General features: G+C 41.6%; 2 protein-coding genes across 5 annotated transcripts; one reads left to right on the top strand and one right to left on the bottom strand.

The window, feature by feature from the left end:
• Positions 1 to 344: 344 nt before the first annotated feature.
• ints10 (integrator complex subunit 10) lies at positions 345 to 6,343 on the top strand. Of its 4 annotated transcripts, none has more exons than XR_007487397.2 (18): positions 345 to 852; positions 1,088 to 1,155; positions 1,235 to 1,338; positions 1,412 to 1,551; positions 1,644 to 1,725; positions 2,050 to 2,190; positions 2,281 to 2,455; positions 2,749 to 2,918; positions 2,998 to 3,137; positions 3,225 to 3,378; positions 3,646 to 3,728; positions 3,876 to 4,031; positions 4,122 to 4,230; positions 4,305 to 4,384; positions 4,477 to 4,610; positions 4,688 to 4,880; positions 5,233 to 5,301; positions 5,702 to 5,779. XR_007487397.2 is itself a non-coding variant. In XM_049748521.1 (18 exons), the coding sequence occupies exons 1-18, from the start codon at positions 724 to 726 to the stop codon at positions 5,856 to 5,858; spliced, it is 2,214 nt and encodes a 737-aa protein (XP_049604478.1). In that variant the 5' UTR covers positions 345 to 723; the 3' UTR covers positions 5,859 to 6,343. The 4 variants fall into 4 exon arrangements, 2 of the variants coding, with proteins under 2 accessions (XP_049604478.1, XP_049604505.1); XM_049748521.1 differs by having other exon boundaries at positions 4,477 to 4,639; positions 4,787 to 4,880; positions 5,702 to 6,343; XR_007487384.2 differs by lacking the exon at positions 5,233 to 5,301 and having other exon boundaries at positions 5,702 to 5,934.
• Positions 6,344 to 6,958: 615 nt separating this feature from the next.
• On the bottom strand, positions 6,959 to 14,821 carry atp1b4 (ATPase Na+/K+ transporting subunit beta 4). Its single transcript, XM_049754590.1, has 9 exons — positions 14,657 to 14,821; positions 14,485 to 14,556; positions 13,846 to 14,062; positions 11,496 to 11,624; positions 9,843 to 9,947; positions 9,341 to 9,540; positions 8,837 to 8,893; positions 8,495 to 8,587; positions 6,959 to 8,423 (listed from the first exon to the last, which is right to left on the bottom strand). The coding sequence occupies exons 2-9, from the start codon at positions 14,539 to 14,541 to the stop codon at positions 8,262 to 8,264; spliced, it is 1,020 nt and encodes a 339-aa protein (XP_049610547.1). The 5' UTR covers positions 14,542 to 14,556; positions 14,657 to 14,821; the 3' UTR covers positions 6,959 to 8,261.
• Positions 14,822 to 15,992: the final 1,171 nt, after the last annotated feature.

Here is a 15,992-nt window from a genome sequence, read left to right as displayed (position 1 = left end):
ACATACGGCTATAAACAACCACACAGAACTGCAAACCCGCATACATTCAGACAAACAATTCTGACCAATCATTGTCGCTTTTTACGGTTTCCACTTAAGGAGGATATTGGCAATTCACTTCCTTTCTTCTCATAAATTTGTACTGTCACAAAATTAGGATTGCGATTATTTTATTTCAACCACCTAACTTCTTGATCACTTAATAAAATATTTTACCTAGCCGTCAGAAGTACATATTTATTTTGTGTGATCCAAAGTGGCGATAATTAGATAAAATTATTCTGGGTATGAAGACTGCTCCATTTGTTTATTTTTACGGTATTTACCGATGGCGGCCCAACGTAAAGTAGAGTTTTTACGACAGTCATGTGACGTCAGCAGCAAACCTTAAAATGAACGACTGGTGGGGATCATTTCAAGTTAACATTAGTTGATCGTCTCTTTTGCAGTGCGTGTAACGTCACACGCAACCACATGCATGTTAGCTGTTATCGATAGGTGCAAATTGGAGTACAAATTAAACTAGCCAATTGATAACCCCGTATACTAGCTTGATGATGCTAGCGTTAGCCTCACAGCTTGCTTATGATTTATTTCAATCTTACTAATGTAATTTGCACGAATTGGATGAGACAAGAATTCAGTTTGCCAGAGCCGCACTGCAACTAGAGCTGCACTTGGAGCTAATTTCTCGCCATCAGTAAAGATCAAATTTCATCACAAATGTCAGCGCAAAAAGACTGCGAGTTTTTGGTCAAAAGAGCTCGCGAGCTCGTTCCTGATGACCCCTGTGCGGCTAAAGCCTGGCTCATAACTGCCAGGACGCTTTACCCTGCCGACTTCAACATACAGGTAAATGTCTCACACATTTCTTTCTTTTCTTATTGATGCAAAACAAGGGCATTGTCACAGTAACATCATGCTTTTGGGTTGTTCTAGTCATTGGATACATACTTGTATAAATGAAAGAAACCAGCCTTTGTTTGATTCAAGCAAACATCCAAGTTCACTTCACCACTGTTAGCCCTGTTAAATGCTAACTTGTACAAAGTGTACACTAAGACTCAACCCTAATTTTCCTCCACAGTATGAAATGTACATCATTGAACGCAATGCAGAAAGGACATCCTGTGCAGGGAGATTGCTCTATGACATGTGAGTTTTAGTCTACTTGCCCAGCGAGTCATGTCTTGGGGCCGTAACACAATTTAAATATATTCTGTCCATCCTTTAGGTTTTTAAATTTCCCAGATCAACCCATTGTGTGGCGGGAGATCAGTGTCATCACCGCAGCTCTGCGTAGTGACACTCAGGACAAACATTCACAGTTCCTTCGAGGTGAGAGAAGTGTGCATTGTAAGGATTGAGCATTTAAAGTCTATTTTGACGGGTATGTTTTTGTCTTCATCAGGGCTTTTTGAAACACTGCCTGGTCGTATACAGTGTGAGATGTTGCTGAAGGCAACAGAGCAGTGCTTCAACACTTTGGAGAAGGCTGAGATGCTGTTGCTCCTACTGAAACGCTTTCCAGAGTCTGTGGTCCAACACGGAGTACGTGTCATAACAACACAGTTAAAAAAAAGTGGGGTAATCGATTTGATGATGTGAGGAAAAATGATAGACTCATCCTTTTGTGTAAATAGGTGAGTCTAGGTGAGACACTGTTGGAGGCAGAGACATCTGAGAAAGTGGACTCACCCATCAACTGCTTCAGAAAACTTTTTGGTAATGCTTGCTGTTATTTTCTTGTGTTAAAATCCATGTGCAGCGAGTGGCACTTGTTAAATAAACTTGAATACTGGACACTTTTTCACTTCGAAGAAACAACATGAAGTAGTATTTCCAAGTAGGCGTAATCTGAAGGCAATTTAAGTCTCAAATGCGCAAACACGTGATAACCTAAGTATATAGCTGTCACGCAATAGAACTTGCCTTTAGCTATGACGACAATTTGACCTTAGTGCTGAACAAATGTTTTGAGACACCACTGAAGTCCTAATTGCCTTTTAACTGCGAGTCTGCCTCCTGACACTTGACTTTGTGTTGCAGTGTGTGACGTCCTTCCTTTGGTTCTAAACAACATGGACATGCGTCTGCCAGCCAGCTTGATGCAGAAATACATCCTGAAAGCTGCTGAGTTCTACATCGGTTACGTCACCCAAGGACCTTCACCCGACGGACAGATAAATGGTGTAGTAGATCAGTCTGCTTGTTCTTGACTGTTCACGTGGTGTCATTAATTCTGACAGTGGTGACATTGCCTTTTATGCTCTCTGTTAGCGTCTCAAGAAGGTGGTCCTCTAAAGTCCCCCGGTGTCTCCCGTGGCTCCCAGCGCTATGTTATCGACGGCCTGTCGGAAAAATCTTCAGTGGTTGCCGAACCTTGGGAGAGGCTGTTGGACCTCCTTGCCATCGTTGGCGCTCGATGTGAGTGGCAGGGAGACAAAGGACAGAGGTAGGAGATCTTTTGAGGCCTCTGTTTACCTGTAGAAATGATCAGACCTCATGCTCGTTACTCGCGTAGTTTTTCCAAATTGCAGCGTGGTAGGCACTTTGACCTCGTCCAGTCAATCAAAAAAAGGAGAAACGTCCGTAGTGTATACTAGTATATATTGATCACTTTGAAGGACTTGCCCATTGATGCAGAGAAAACAAATGACAGCGATTCATGGTGCATCATGCTGCAAGCTGTGATTATATTTTTACGTGTCTTTATGTGAGTGCTTTTAATGTACCTTTATTTTGTAGGAGTTATATTGACTTACTTCAGAGAGTAAAGGAGCTGTGTCGCTACTTACCGGGCCTGGAGGGTGACACGAGAGCCCGCTGCTGCAGCCAGGTGGTTATCTGCACCGCCCTTGTCCTCTTCCGCAACGCCTTCCTCTACGTCTCGACTGTCCAGCCAGCGCTGTTCCAAGGTTGGTCTTCAAGCACAAACACCGGACTCACTATGTGAAACTGTCTGAAACCAGACGATCTGTTGGTTTTATTTATCAGGTGTGAATACGCTCAACTTGGGGCCGTGGATTCTAGTAGAGGATTTTAGCTCGGTGTACACTGATGTGGATGTGGAGAGAGTAACAGTCAAACACTCACACAAAAAGCGCAAAATGGCTGATGGCAGAGAGAAGACCATTGTGAGTGTAACACAAACATGGACTAATGAGTTTGTTATAATACAATTGACCGCGTCCTCGTGTGCGCCTGTGTTGCTGTTATTCCAGAGCTCCGATGATGAGGAAGGCTTGGGGAAGGTGCGTGGCCGACACATCTTGGTGAACAAGACTGAGATGCCCAACTGGTCAGAGACCCTCGAGGGCTTTTATACAGCGAGGGAAAGCTGGGACATTCTACACTCCCACGACAGCCTTGAAACTGGTAATCACCTCCTGCTCTTCTTCCATTTCAATGAAATTATTGCTTGGCGTCAGCTTGTGGAATCTCGGTCTCGAAGCACAAAGTTGAAATGCGTTGAGGAGAGTCTTTGAGATTAAAGTAGTGTAGCATCTACAGACCGTTATAAGGCTTTTGGGGGCTCAAGGGCTGTCACTTGTGGATTTCGCTATTTGTGTGGGAAAGATTTCAATTTTGAATGATTTTGTCAGCATGTATATTTAACTGCACTTTATTTTGTTGTTTTTACAGAGTTCAAAAAGATTTGTGCTTCTTGGAAGACCGACAGCTGGCTGTGGTTCCGCATTTTCCTCACCGACATGATCATATACCAGGCAAGAAACAATTTCATAGAACAGAACAATACTGACCCGAGTCGACCAGAATGGAAACCAACACAAAAATCTTTTACAAATAATGATTTGGCAACATTTTTGCCACCGTCTTGCTGCACAAGTGAGTGTTCACCCTGTGTTTTTCAGGGACAGTACCGTAAGGCCCTGTCTAGCTTGCACCAAATGGCCGCCGTGCAGCCGCCTCAGTCGGGTCAACAGAGTCCCTTGGGTCAGACCAGTCTGGAGCACCACCGTGCCCTCATACAGCAGGCCTCCTGCCACTACGCACTGGGAGAATACAGGGTAAGTAACAAACTTGCTTGGCCCGTTTAATATAAGTTGTCCAAGCTGTCTGAAGGTAGATGTGAATCATTTGTTGTTGTTTTTTTTTAGATGGCCTGTGAGAAGCTTCTTGATGTTGTCAGCGGTGTGGTACCGCCAAACCATGAACCAACAAAGACCCCTGAAGATCAGACGAGAGTTAAGACCAAAATGAAGAAAAGTAAGCTAATTGTTTTTTGTTTTTTTTTACCAATAACCTAATCATATAAATGATAATGAATTTCTCCAATCTAGGTCATGACCTGAGATTGCTCCCATGCACCAGCAATGCTATATTACCTTTCTGCCTCCAGCTAATGTTGGCCTGCTTCAAGGTGCTGCATGTCCACGTTGTGCAGTTGTAGATGTGCGCAATGCAGTCACGTGCTAACCTCTGAGTCACCATTTCCTTCTTTTGGCCACCTAGACGCGAGCCTTCATGGACAACCGAGATGACCTGTTGTTGGGTCACGTGGTGGTCCTCCTGCAGTACGACTGGCCACAGGGCGAGATGCTCTTCCTAAAAGCTGTGGATAAGATCTGTCTGCAAGGCGCTTTCCAGTATGAGAATTTCTTCAACTATGTCACCAGTATCCTGCCAAAGTTCTCTTCTAGGCTTACTGACTTTTTATTTGCAGCCTGATAGATAAACATATTGACCATTGCATCACAAGGGAAAATCAGAGCAGCACTCTTGTATTGGATGTTAGCCTCCTTGAGCTCACATCCATTGTCAGACATCGACATGCTGGAGGAGTTTGCATACCTGCGTACCCCTGACGGAGGGAGGATCCAACTGGAGCTGCTGCCCAATCAGGGGATGCTGATTAAGTAAGCGTCTCACACCCAATTGGTCGGCATCTGGTCCGACATACCCCAGGTTTTGGGGGGGTGCAGTTTAAAGAGAAGGTCAACTTGATGATGAGCCTGACGGGGACCTTAGCTGAAAATAAGCCATCATAGGAGCAGGCTTGAAAAAGATAAGGGTTCTACAGTCTCTCACAAAGTCAATACACCCCTTACATTTTTGTAAATATATTTTTTTAATGGGACAACACAGAAGAGGCTACAAAGGACAGTAGTCAGCATAGATTTACTGTCCCATCGAAATAACAGCTCATAGCCATTAATGTCTAAACCGCTGGCCGCACTGACCGAGTGTTTGAATGTTGCTGTCCCTCAGGAACCCTAGGCCCGCCCTGGGTTTGGAGTTAAACACTCTTCTGCTACAAGGGGTTCAGACGATGGACAGGTACCCCGGGCCCCTCCCCATCCCTCCCCTCCAGCACCGGTCACCATTCATTCCCAACTCCAAGGCCTGTCATCCACTCCAACCCCCTCCCTCCCTCCCTCCCAGATTTTTATTTGGGCCAGTCATTTAAGAACAAGTCGTCGTCGCCGTTTGGTTGATTTGAGCCATCGCTCGTCTTTCTGTGGTCATCACCAATGTTAGTTGAGATGATGTCGTTCTTGTTGTACGGTTAGTTTCTTTTGGCCTTTTCACAGCACTTGGTCTCATTTCATTTGTGCTTATATTCCATACGTACTGTTGAATGATCACTTGTTGTCGAACCATGTATGATTGATGCGTGTGGTGTTCAAACACGGGTCTCTAAACGCAGTGACTGTTTTATCTGTGTTCTCATGTGTAGACACCACACCGTGACGAGAGGGATCACCAAAGGAGTGAAGGAGGATTTCCGTCTGGCTATGGAAAGGCAAGTGTCACGCTGTGGGGAGAACCTGCTCAATGTGCTGCACCGTTTCTGTATCAACGAGAAAATCATCATTGTCCAGTCTCTCCCTTGACACTTTTAAATGTTCTCAAAAAGGACCTTAGAATGATTTCCCCCCCCCCCTTTTAAACATTACAATGTGGAACCATTGTTGCCTCCCTTTTAGTTTTTTGTTCACTATTTCAAGTGTTTTCAGTGTGATGTGATATTTTTGATATTTGATAAAATAATTTATATTTTTAGTTATGAGAAAAGTTTAAATAGTTATTCTCGTCTGCTGTATGACCACTACGAACATTTGACACAGAATGGGAGCAGCTATGAAAGTGCTAAAAAGGTTGGGAACGTCCATGGAAAGCCATGATGACATCCATCCATCCATCCAAATACTTGTAAATACCTTCCTGACATTGCCAATCAAACTGAGCCACATAAGTACAGAGTTTTGGAGCTCCTTAGATTGTGCAAGTGGACAGGACTACTTGGGTTCTACTTTGTTATTTTTGTTTTAGTGTCTTTTAGGTTTGCCTTGAATTGTAAATAAAGCAGCCGACAGTCCCAGGTTGTCTGATCTTGAATTAGTTTTAAATGGGGGAAAAATAGACATTGTGTTGACAAAAGGAAATGTGCAGTCATTATATAATGAATGACATATGTGACCATGAATGCCATTTTTTTTTGGGCTGTGCAATTAATCGGGATTCAATTACAATTGTGGGTATTTCGCTCCACGATTACAAAACTGGCATAATTGCAAAGAAAAAAATGTTTTTTGTATTGAACTGTTAAAAAAAAAAAGTATTACTAATATACATTCACATCCAGTGCACTGTTTGTTTAGGAAACCACACTTAAATTGATATATTTCCACCTTTTTTACTTTAAAATAACCAATTTTTTAAATGTTTAGTCCAAAAGGAATAATGTTTCAAAGAAATGATTTATTTTTAACATTTTCTTGTTTTGCACCAAAAATGAAATGCTTTGAATAATTGTGATTTCAATTAAAACCAAAATAATTTTGATTTTTTTTCCCCCTCATAATTGTAGGACAGAACTGATCAAGAATTAACACTATAATGTTTACCCTCCACTCTATTGGGGTGAGAAGGTTGGCGCAGGACTTTTGTCCATGTAGCTCTCTTGTGACATAATAAAAGATCAACACTTACATATTTTTACCAAATAGTGGGATTTATTGACAAAACACACAGATAGATCAAACATTTCTTCAGTTGGACAAAAGGAGTTAAAGAACCAATCAACCACTTGTTAATGACTACAAAAAGTATGCCCTCCTCCCAGTGGCAGTCTGAGCTTAAATGGCACCCTATCCAATTACTGCAAACATCATTACAACCTTTAAGATGTCAATATTTTCTTAAACAGGTAAACCAGGCCCCCCTGCAGAAAGAAATGTAAATTCCCCATATAATGCTCACCAGTGTTTATCAGGTCATGCCTTTACACGATGGATACTATTTCAGGTAATACATTTTATTTTTTTGGCATTGTCGCCCTAAGCAACGCAGCCCTGTGTGGCCGCACGTGTTGCACATGCCAGAAAACCGCCACTGCCTCCTCCGTTTATTTTCATTTCACAGGCAAAATTAACAGTACAACTCGTCGTACAACTGCTATCGGAATAAATAGGTAGTCTACAACATTGACACAGTTTAGTAGCACATTTGGAGCAGGATAATCTTTAAAAAAGTATTTTAAATCAGTCTAAGGTTATCTTAAATTGTCTGTTTACTTATACTTGTAACTTTCAAAAGCAAGTTTTCTATAATAGACTAGTATTCACAAAAAGTAATTAATATTGGACTTTCATGTTGAATTCCAAAATTAACCAAAAACTCAATAAACTTTAGTTACACTTAATTTGAACAACATCTTGGAATACACGTGTAAATGCACAATTACTGTCCTCTGGCAAAAAGCCCAATGGCAAAAGTCATACCAGGCATGCATAAGTTTAGAGACGATCACCTGTAATTGTTATGGATAGGTTTCTCCTGAAATTTCTCCAGAAGGTTGACTATCTCGAACCCTTTTGTGAGTATGTACTACATAGGAATCAAGATAAGTTATGTGTGACGTTTAAGTATTTTTTTTTCAGTCTTTTATTGTGTGAGTACAGTGCAAGACTTGTTTTCATTGCACAAGATTCCTTAAAATATGCATGTTTAAAAAAAAAATACTACAAGCACAAATAATTAGTATGGTCTCACCAAAACATTTTAAGAACAACAAAAATCTGCATATTCTATATGCTCCTACAATGGTTCTACAGAGCATTACTGGTTTCATTCTAAATTGGATTTGCATAGACAAGGAAAACATATCCAGGGGAAGTTTAGTTAGATTAATCTGATCTCATGAGGAAATTCATGCCATTGTGCTTGTGGTGTCTTGTTTGTGGGCATCATGTCAAATAATGAATATTTATGGTGTGATGAGCTTCCTGCGGGTCCTACGCTCCAACGTCCAAGAAGAAGGTGACGCTCCCAAGGTGGCGATCGGTGGGCGAGTCGTTGATGATCCCCTTTCCGTTCAGCTTACACTGCACTTGGATGTGAGTGTCGTACTGAACTCCCGAGAAGCGCACGGCCACCACTGGAGATGAGTAGTTCACCTGATGGCCCAGACATCGAGAGATATAGTTTTGGCTTTTTTTTTTTTTTTTTATAGGGAATTTGCACTTACATGTCGTTGTTTCCCATAGTAAGGGTAGTACTTAAGATCAAAAATACTCTTTGGGAAAAATTGAATTTCTCCCAAGGCATCTGGTGGTCCTCTCTGGAAGAAATAATAATAATAATTGCAGTTTCTTTTCTTTCTCATTTTTTTTTCTACACAGTTTGAAAACGAACCAAAATAGTAAGATCTCTCAAATTTGGTGGGTAAATGTAATACAGGATCAATGGTATATTGATCCTGCAACATATTAATCGAATTTTCGTTATTTAATTTTGTTGTATAGAGGTTCCACATAATCACATACCTCACAAGATATATAACATACATAAAAAAGGGATATTTATCTACCTTGACTCCACAAGTCACATTGACTGGTTTCCCTTGTCCAGGCAGATATCCAAGAATCTAGAAGAGAACATTTTATGATGCTTTTTTAAAATTTATTTTTAAAGCAGATGTATTAGAAATATTACAGTGTTTGTGGATCACAATTTGTGGCATTTTTACAGTTTAAACTAATAATTCAGGTAATTAGCAACTTTTTGAGGGGGATGTCAGTTACTTACATTGAGCTTTTCGCTGCAAAAGGAATAGCAAAAATCTGCGAGTAATTGATGCCTCGAGCCCCACAAAGATTTGCAATTGCCTTAAGATGTCACAAAATTGTCACAACAGTGACTCCTGTCTGCATTGACTTACTTTAACATCCAGTAGTTCCTTGGCTCCAAGGTGCCACAAGATGGCAACTTACAACTGAGGGGTTAGCTTTTGGAATTTTCAATGTTGTAACGTGTTAAGAAAAGATAAGCGTGTCGTACCACCTTCAAAAATTCCAACTCTTTCCTGCCTTACCCTGTTCATTCGGAGAAGGATGCACGGCCTCCCCTGCGAGTACCCGTAATGGGGGTCCTGCAGACCTGAGCACTCCCCCAGCCAGGACCTCTTGAACTGGCACGCCTTCCTTTCAGCGTCCTCTTCCAAGTCCTCCTGCATGAAGTACCTTTCCTGTGTGCAGCGGATGTTCTTCCTGTCCTGCGCGCCATCATTGTAGGCTAAGGGGGGTGAAATAGGGGGATTGGGGCTTGGATAAATCTTCCCAATAGCTCTTCCCTGCCAAGGCCTCTGATTAAGGCAGTGTGAATGAATAAAAGGGAAGTGTATGGGGGACAAAACACATGCACACAAAGACACACACACACGCACACACACACACACACACACACACACACACAAACAAAGGCTTCCCTTCCCAGCATGCAATGCAGGAGCGAAAGAGAAATCAAGACAAAGGTACTGATGAGGCTCACTGAACTCAGTTAAACCCATCCGATCCCCTCGAGTGGCGCAAACTCACGTCGTAGGTGTTCATCCATAGAGCGGGCGTAGCGCTTCCACGATTTGCGGTCAGAGGCGTTGAAGGTGATGTCGTGACCTTCCAGGTGTGGCGCCATGGTCATACCTGCCAGTGGAGACCCACAGACAGTCAACTGTGACGAGACCCGAGGGGGCATCCACAGGCAGAAGGAGTGACTTTATAGATGGGGTGGGAACCGAGCTAACTTAAGTTTGAGAACTTAAGCGAGTCATCAGAAAAAAAATCCACTTTCCAACTACCACTTTTGTGCCCAACATTAACGTAATGTGAAAGGCCTGAGAATTCATTAAAAAAACGTTTTGTCCGCCCTTGAAGGCATATTTATTGTAAGGGATTGTATGTATGAATATGCACTGACTGCACTTAATAAAGGGAGAAAAAAATAAGGTGATTTGATTGATAAAAATGAATCACTCATTTATGTTAAATAACAGCACTTTCAAAGACATTTTTAAAACAAAAAATTAAGTTTAAGTCAACCGTTTCACCTTAAAAGTTACATATAACTGAACTATACTTAAAAAAATTTACTTGAAAAATAAAAATTGTGATGTACTATATTTTTCTTTCAAACAAATTGCATACAGGCTTTATTTTAATGTTTGGTTTAATTGTATATTTTAAATGTAAAATTTATCTGGATTTAATTCACTGATTCTTTTGCATACCACTAGTGCTACTCCGCCTTGAAGCAGTGGTCCTCCCTTATTTTTTTTCATGTAAAACAATATTTTGACGGACATGTTTAGAAACTAACTAAATCAAATGTTTAGCAATTCAACTCAGCAAGCTGAAAAAAGCAAGACTGTCACGCAATATGTGTTAGTTAATTTTGTTGAGGACCTTGAAAATGGAAACTTTGGGGTTTGGGGGGACAATCTCCTGATAATGTGTAGTTCTTATAATAGTTATTTTAATAATATGATTTTTTTTTTTAAAAAACACAATGAGGATCAAGAAGTATAGCACAATTTTAGCAACTTCACCTGAGGGGGAGAATATTTCAGACAGTGTAGGCCAGACTCTGGCCGACATGTGAAAGTGACTGTAGATCTTTGCTTAACCTTGCTGATCTGTCATGAGTGGAGAAAATCACGGTGGGGGCAGCTCTTATGTAAATTCGCCCCGCTGTTATGCAACAAGCAAAACGTGGCACAAGCAAATTTTCGGAAGTAGTTGGGTTCAAGATTTACTCGTGTTTAAATCACATTTGGCGGGTAGGCAAGTAATTAAACAGTCATTTTTCTCTAAGATGTCTCCTTTACGATACATTGACGTCAACTTAGTGTTTTTTTTTACAGTATTACATTTTATAAGGTTCACTACATTTTACAATTCCATGTCAATTTATTCTGTTAAAACAACTTTTTTTGTCATTAAATTCAAGTCAATATAATAAAATGACTGTTACTGATGATAAATTGTTACTCAAACTGTTGCCTGTTGTCTTTTTTTGTTAACACATGAAAGTTTTATTGTGTATGTCTCAGTCAAGACTAAACACGTTTAACCCTGCAACTAACTAATTTTAGTGCCATTGCGTTCCAATTATTCCTGGCTTCTTCAAACAAATTTGACTGGCGGTCCCTTAGATGTTCCAATGACGTGTGTAGGGTGTGGGGATCTGTTTACCTGGTGGCATTACTCTGTCGTTATAGGTGGGATGGTAGGGACTAATAGACCACATGAGGCAAAATATACAGCCGCCAAACATGGCCGCCAGGAAGGTATAAAGTGCAGCATAGAAGAGAAGGATGAGGCCTAAAATGGGAGAGAAAAGAGCTATTAGAAGAACTCATGGGAACTCATGAGACTTGAGTTGTACTTACAGTAATAATACGGAACAATACTGGGTCTATACAAAAACATATACACATTTGGAGTAAAATCATTTGGAATGACCCAATGTGCATTTATGAAAATTAATACACTTGGTCAGTGATTTTTTTTTTTTTACAAAAAGACTGAATGAATGAAAACCACTTGTGCCTCTTTAAAGCCAATTGATTTCCCATCAAAAATTGTCTGAATTTTAAAATCCAAGCACTGATCTGTATTAAATATAATATACACACTTAAATCTTAGAGCGCAAGAATATCACAGATTTGCATCAGTGCCAAATAAAGGGATTTCTAGATTTTGTGATAATTTTGGCCTATGGGTTTGTTGATATTACTTTTAACATTTTACATTTTATCTCCTATTTTAGTTACAAAATGGAGCAAACATAAATATGACATGTTAGGTTTGTTAGCTTTTCTGACTAAGATGGAATAAGTGACATTTTGCTTTGGGGGCACGTTCCACAGGTTGGACAATATAGTTGCAGCTATGCCTCGTGTCCCCTGAGTCCACAAAGGCCTTTCTGTTTGAGCCCAGTGAGAATTCTTCCAGCTGTCTTTTCACTGAGGAACACAGTGAACCTCCGGTTGACATCGTAGTGAAGGTCCTTTGCAGCCATGGAGGCCCAGCCAGCTCCAAGGAGCACCAATCAGCCTGCTCTGGTATTGTATGGACGCGCTTCCTCACTCGCTCATTCTTCCCTGGGATACGTGGGCCCCCGTCCCTCCTTAAGGCTGCACTCATTGACAAGATGGCTGCGGCGAGCTGTGCGTGAGCTGCAGCATCCAGCAGAGCTTTATTTGGATTTGATCTCGATTTAAATTAAATATTTCTTGATAAATGTCCATCGCAAACTGTGGAGAGGATGTGTACGTGTTGGCTTGCACCAAGGGGGATGTGCGTCCATGACAAGTTCATTGTAATGGGGTCGCCGCGGCTTTGGGAAAGAGGATGTGGAGAGCATGTTAAGATGTGCTTGGAATGTGCTTTCTGGCTAACGCGAGGCCCGGAGCGCCGCGCTCCCACTGGGACCCCGTCCCCAGGCGGGCTGTTTTGCTCGGGAATTGTCCGTGCACCTATGTAAACACCAGTGACACACACACTAGATTGCAGGAAGTGTCCAAGTTCTCCCAAAAGCATTTTTAAAGTATGAGTGGGCAAACTAGGGAGCGTGGGCCATATACAGTTTGCAAGCGCATTTGATACAATTTGAAAAACAAAGAAAAGCTCAATGGAACTGCATTCTTCTACCGTGCTGCTGCATTTAACGCACAAATCTTCGTGATGCACAACCTAAGGCCCTATTCCCAAGAAGACAAAATGGGCTGCTTTTGTTTTAATTTTATCTCGTCTCGACCACAGATATTGAACTCCTGACTAGCTAATGGCTTATACGATTATTTGTTGGTTTGAGGTGTTTTAAGAGTGGATTTGTCCCGATAATAGTGTCAGAAATGTTGAATATTTATATGTAGCTAATCAAAGAAGTATCCTGACCGACAAAGAAGAATGTGGAAAATCCCACTGGATGTCTTTTTTTTTTTTTTAATAAAAGTCGACAATAGTTTCCAAAGCACGTGTGTTCTTGCTGACAAAGCCATTTTACAACACCACCACCTCCGGTCCTCTACGGAATCACTCAGGTACCATAGCCCGAAGCGTCTGCTCGTCTTTGTGTTTGTGAAATCACTTATGAGATTTTCGATCTTCACGAGCGGGTGGTCTGTCACTAAGTCTTTTAAAATTGTAAAAATCCTTCTGTTGGTAGCAGGCCTAAATTACACTTAGCAAAACTAATCTATTTGTCTATGTGTATTTTATTATGCTTCTATAGTTTACTCTAGAGTGCTATTTTCCTTGACTAAAAACATCTAACAGAAAATAATGGTGTTGTAAGGCGGCTACAACAGATTAATGACATTTCAATTTATTTTAATGACTAAACCTAATTAAAGCGGGAAGTCACTATATGAAAATTTATAGACTGGCACGAGGTTTGTTCCTAATTTTATGGCCTTGAATCAGAGGACATTTACTAAACATCACGTATTTGCCTCATCACAGCTGTTTTATCCGCTAGCCCAACCAAAATGCAACAATCCCAAGACCCAGCAAAGCTCTCCCCTTGCGTCAACTCACTCCAGCTCTTTCCCGAGCGGCCCATGAACTCCTTGGTCTCGGCATTCCACAGGTAGGTCTTCACGTCGCTGATCTTCTGGTGCAGCGTCCTCCTGGGCAAGGGCCGACGCTTCCACCTCTCGAAGTTGAGGTCCTCCTGCTCCAGAGGCCGGTGCTCGGCCAGCTCCTCCTGCTCCTCCTCCAGCTCTTGGCCGTGTTTGAGGATCACCTTGGCAGGCTGACGGAGAGAAGGGGAGAAAAGGCGCTCAACGCACATGTCCAACTCTATCAAAAGTAATTTTTTTTTTTTCGGGGGAAAAGGACAGACATTTAGGACGACCCTTCACTTGGCTGCATATTCATGATGTGGTCCTGTCTCCTGTCTCCTTGTTTAAGCGGATCATAAGATCCCGCTGGTGACCTTCGCGGCCCCGCATCGCAAGAGACGACCTCCCTTGGAGCGGACCCTCCTGCTTGCATGCGGCAGCTCATGTCCAGATGTTTGGACTCGCAGACCCCAGGGGGACACGCAAGTACAGTAAGCATCCCAAAAGAGAGTCCCCCCCACACTCTCCACATAACTAGATATGATTTGAGTACCCCACAGTCTGTTTTAATTCTAAAATGAACATTTTTATTTTATTCCGTTTGAGCACTTACTGGACTTTTTGGGAGCGTGATTTCCTCAGCTCCTCCTTCTGTGGAACTGGGCTCCATCTTTTCAGCAAGCACCTACACATCATTAGACATTTTTTTTTGAAAATGTTAAAATAAATCTGGAAATGAATCAAAACCCTGACCAAGTGAAAATCGACAGGAAAAAATCACTTACCTAGAGTTTCTGCAGTAGAAAAGAGTCTTTATAAAATGAAGAATGTTAAAAAAATTGCTTTTTGTCAAAAGTTTTTGAGGGGTTTCATTAGAACGTTTGAGGCTGAGGTGTGGAGAGCCTCCTTCATCTAAACGCCCAACATAGTGAATGAAGTCAGGAACTGAGAAACATGGGGGGTGGGATACTAAAGTGCTTTTTTTTTTTTTTTTTTTTTTAGTGGGGCTCAAGGAACATTTTGGCAACGGCCGAAAGCTCGGCGCTGCATTCTGCACACGCACACCGTTGCTCATTGTCTGCTAAGCTGTGCTAAAGCAAAGCTTGAATACAATATTTATAGCTTGCTACCACACAAGGGACACAACCAATCATTTCCCTCATGCCTCAGTCATGTACCTGTTCAAAACAACCCCGCTGCGCTTTAGCCTATCGAGTTTGCACTGTTTTATTTAATGTTTCCAAGCATTGAACGCAGTATAATTAATGACACAGTGACATGCGTTGGCACATGCATTCTGCATCTAACAGAGCCTCTTTGCAGGCGTTCAACATAAACTCCTCAAGTTCAAGGAGTCCTCTCCCCCCTCAACTCCCCTCCTACCGCCACACTAAGCCATCTGCACAACAGTCACGTAGCGCCACTGTGTTAGCCCGGGTGCAAGTTGGAGAGGAGGACTCACTTGTGAGGCCAGCTTTCTGTTACATGAAAAGAGAAGTTGCGTCATGGAAAAAAAAAAAAAAACACGACTGGATATTTGGAACGTGCATCCACGCGTGCTTCTTTGTGGGAATTTCATGGTGGATGGGGACTGATTCTCAGCATGTTGCATTTTTTATAAAAGCCCGCCAAAGATCTCATTGAGGTTGATGATGACCACTTCACTTCAGTGCATCTTGTATCATGTTAAAATGAGAGTCTAGCGCTGGAAGGTTTTGGTAGGGATTTGCATTTGAACTTGGGGAGCTTCACACAAGGAAACCTTGAATGTGGTTGACTGCACTGCATTGTATGCTTGACCCAAGCTAACCTCGCAATGTATTCTAACATTCCACATCAAATACTTTCATTTTCTATTGTGCGTCCGGGACTGGTCACCACACAATCACAAGGTACATATTCACATTCACATTAATATCAATGGACATTTTTGAGTCTTCAATTAATCTAGGAGCATGCTCATCACCACGACAGAGAATTGAGCTGCTCATGACAATTCAACCTTCACACAATAATTATAAGACAAATGTAATAAATGCTAAAAAAATGTTGGTGACAATTTGCACAATTTCAATCGATTTCAGATGAAAATCTAGATTCGGGTATCAGGAGAGCGGGCAC

The sequence above is a fragment of the Syngnathus scovelli genome, chromosome 1 (genome assembly GCF_024217435.2).
Source record: "Syngnathus scovelli strain Florida chromosome 1, RoL_Ssco_1.2, whole genome shotgun sequence".
NCBI classification, from domain to species: domain Eukaryota; kingdom Metazoa; phylum Chordata; class Actinopteri; order Syngnathiformes; family Syngnathidae; genus Syngnathus; species Syngnathus scovelli.
Note: the sequence above shows the minus strand (reverse complement) of the source record. Positions and strands in the feature narration are given on the sequence as shown.

Excerpts from the sequence above, each read along its gene's own strand:
- ints10 (XM_049748521.1), top strand. The coding sequence starts at position 724 with ATGTCAGCGCAAAAAGACTGCGAGTTTTTGGTCAAAAGAGCTCGCGAG. Across the intron at positions 3,379-3,645 it reads CCACGACAGCCTTGAAACTG|AGTTCAAAAAGATTTGTGCT; the intron begins GTAATCACCTCC and ends TTGTTTTTACAG. Across the intron at positions 3,729-3,875 it reads CCGACATGATCATATACCAG|GGACAGTACCGTAAGGCCCT; the intron begins GCAAGAAACAAT and ends TGTGTTTTTCAG.
- atp1b4 (XM_049754590.1), bottom strand. The coding sequence starts at position 14,541 with ATGGAGCCCAGTTCCACAGAAGGAGGAGCTGAGGAAATCACGCTCCCA. Across the intron at positions 9,541-9,842 it reads TATGGATGAACACCTACGAC|CCTACAATGATGGCGCGCAG; the intron begins GTGAGTTTGCGC and ends CACCCCCCTTAG. Across the intron at positions 8,894-9,340 it reads TCCTTCTCCGAATGAACAGG|ATTCTTGGATATCTGCCTGG; the intron begins GTAAGGCAGGAA and ends GTTCTCTTCTAG.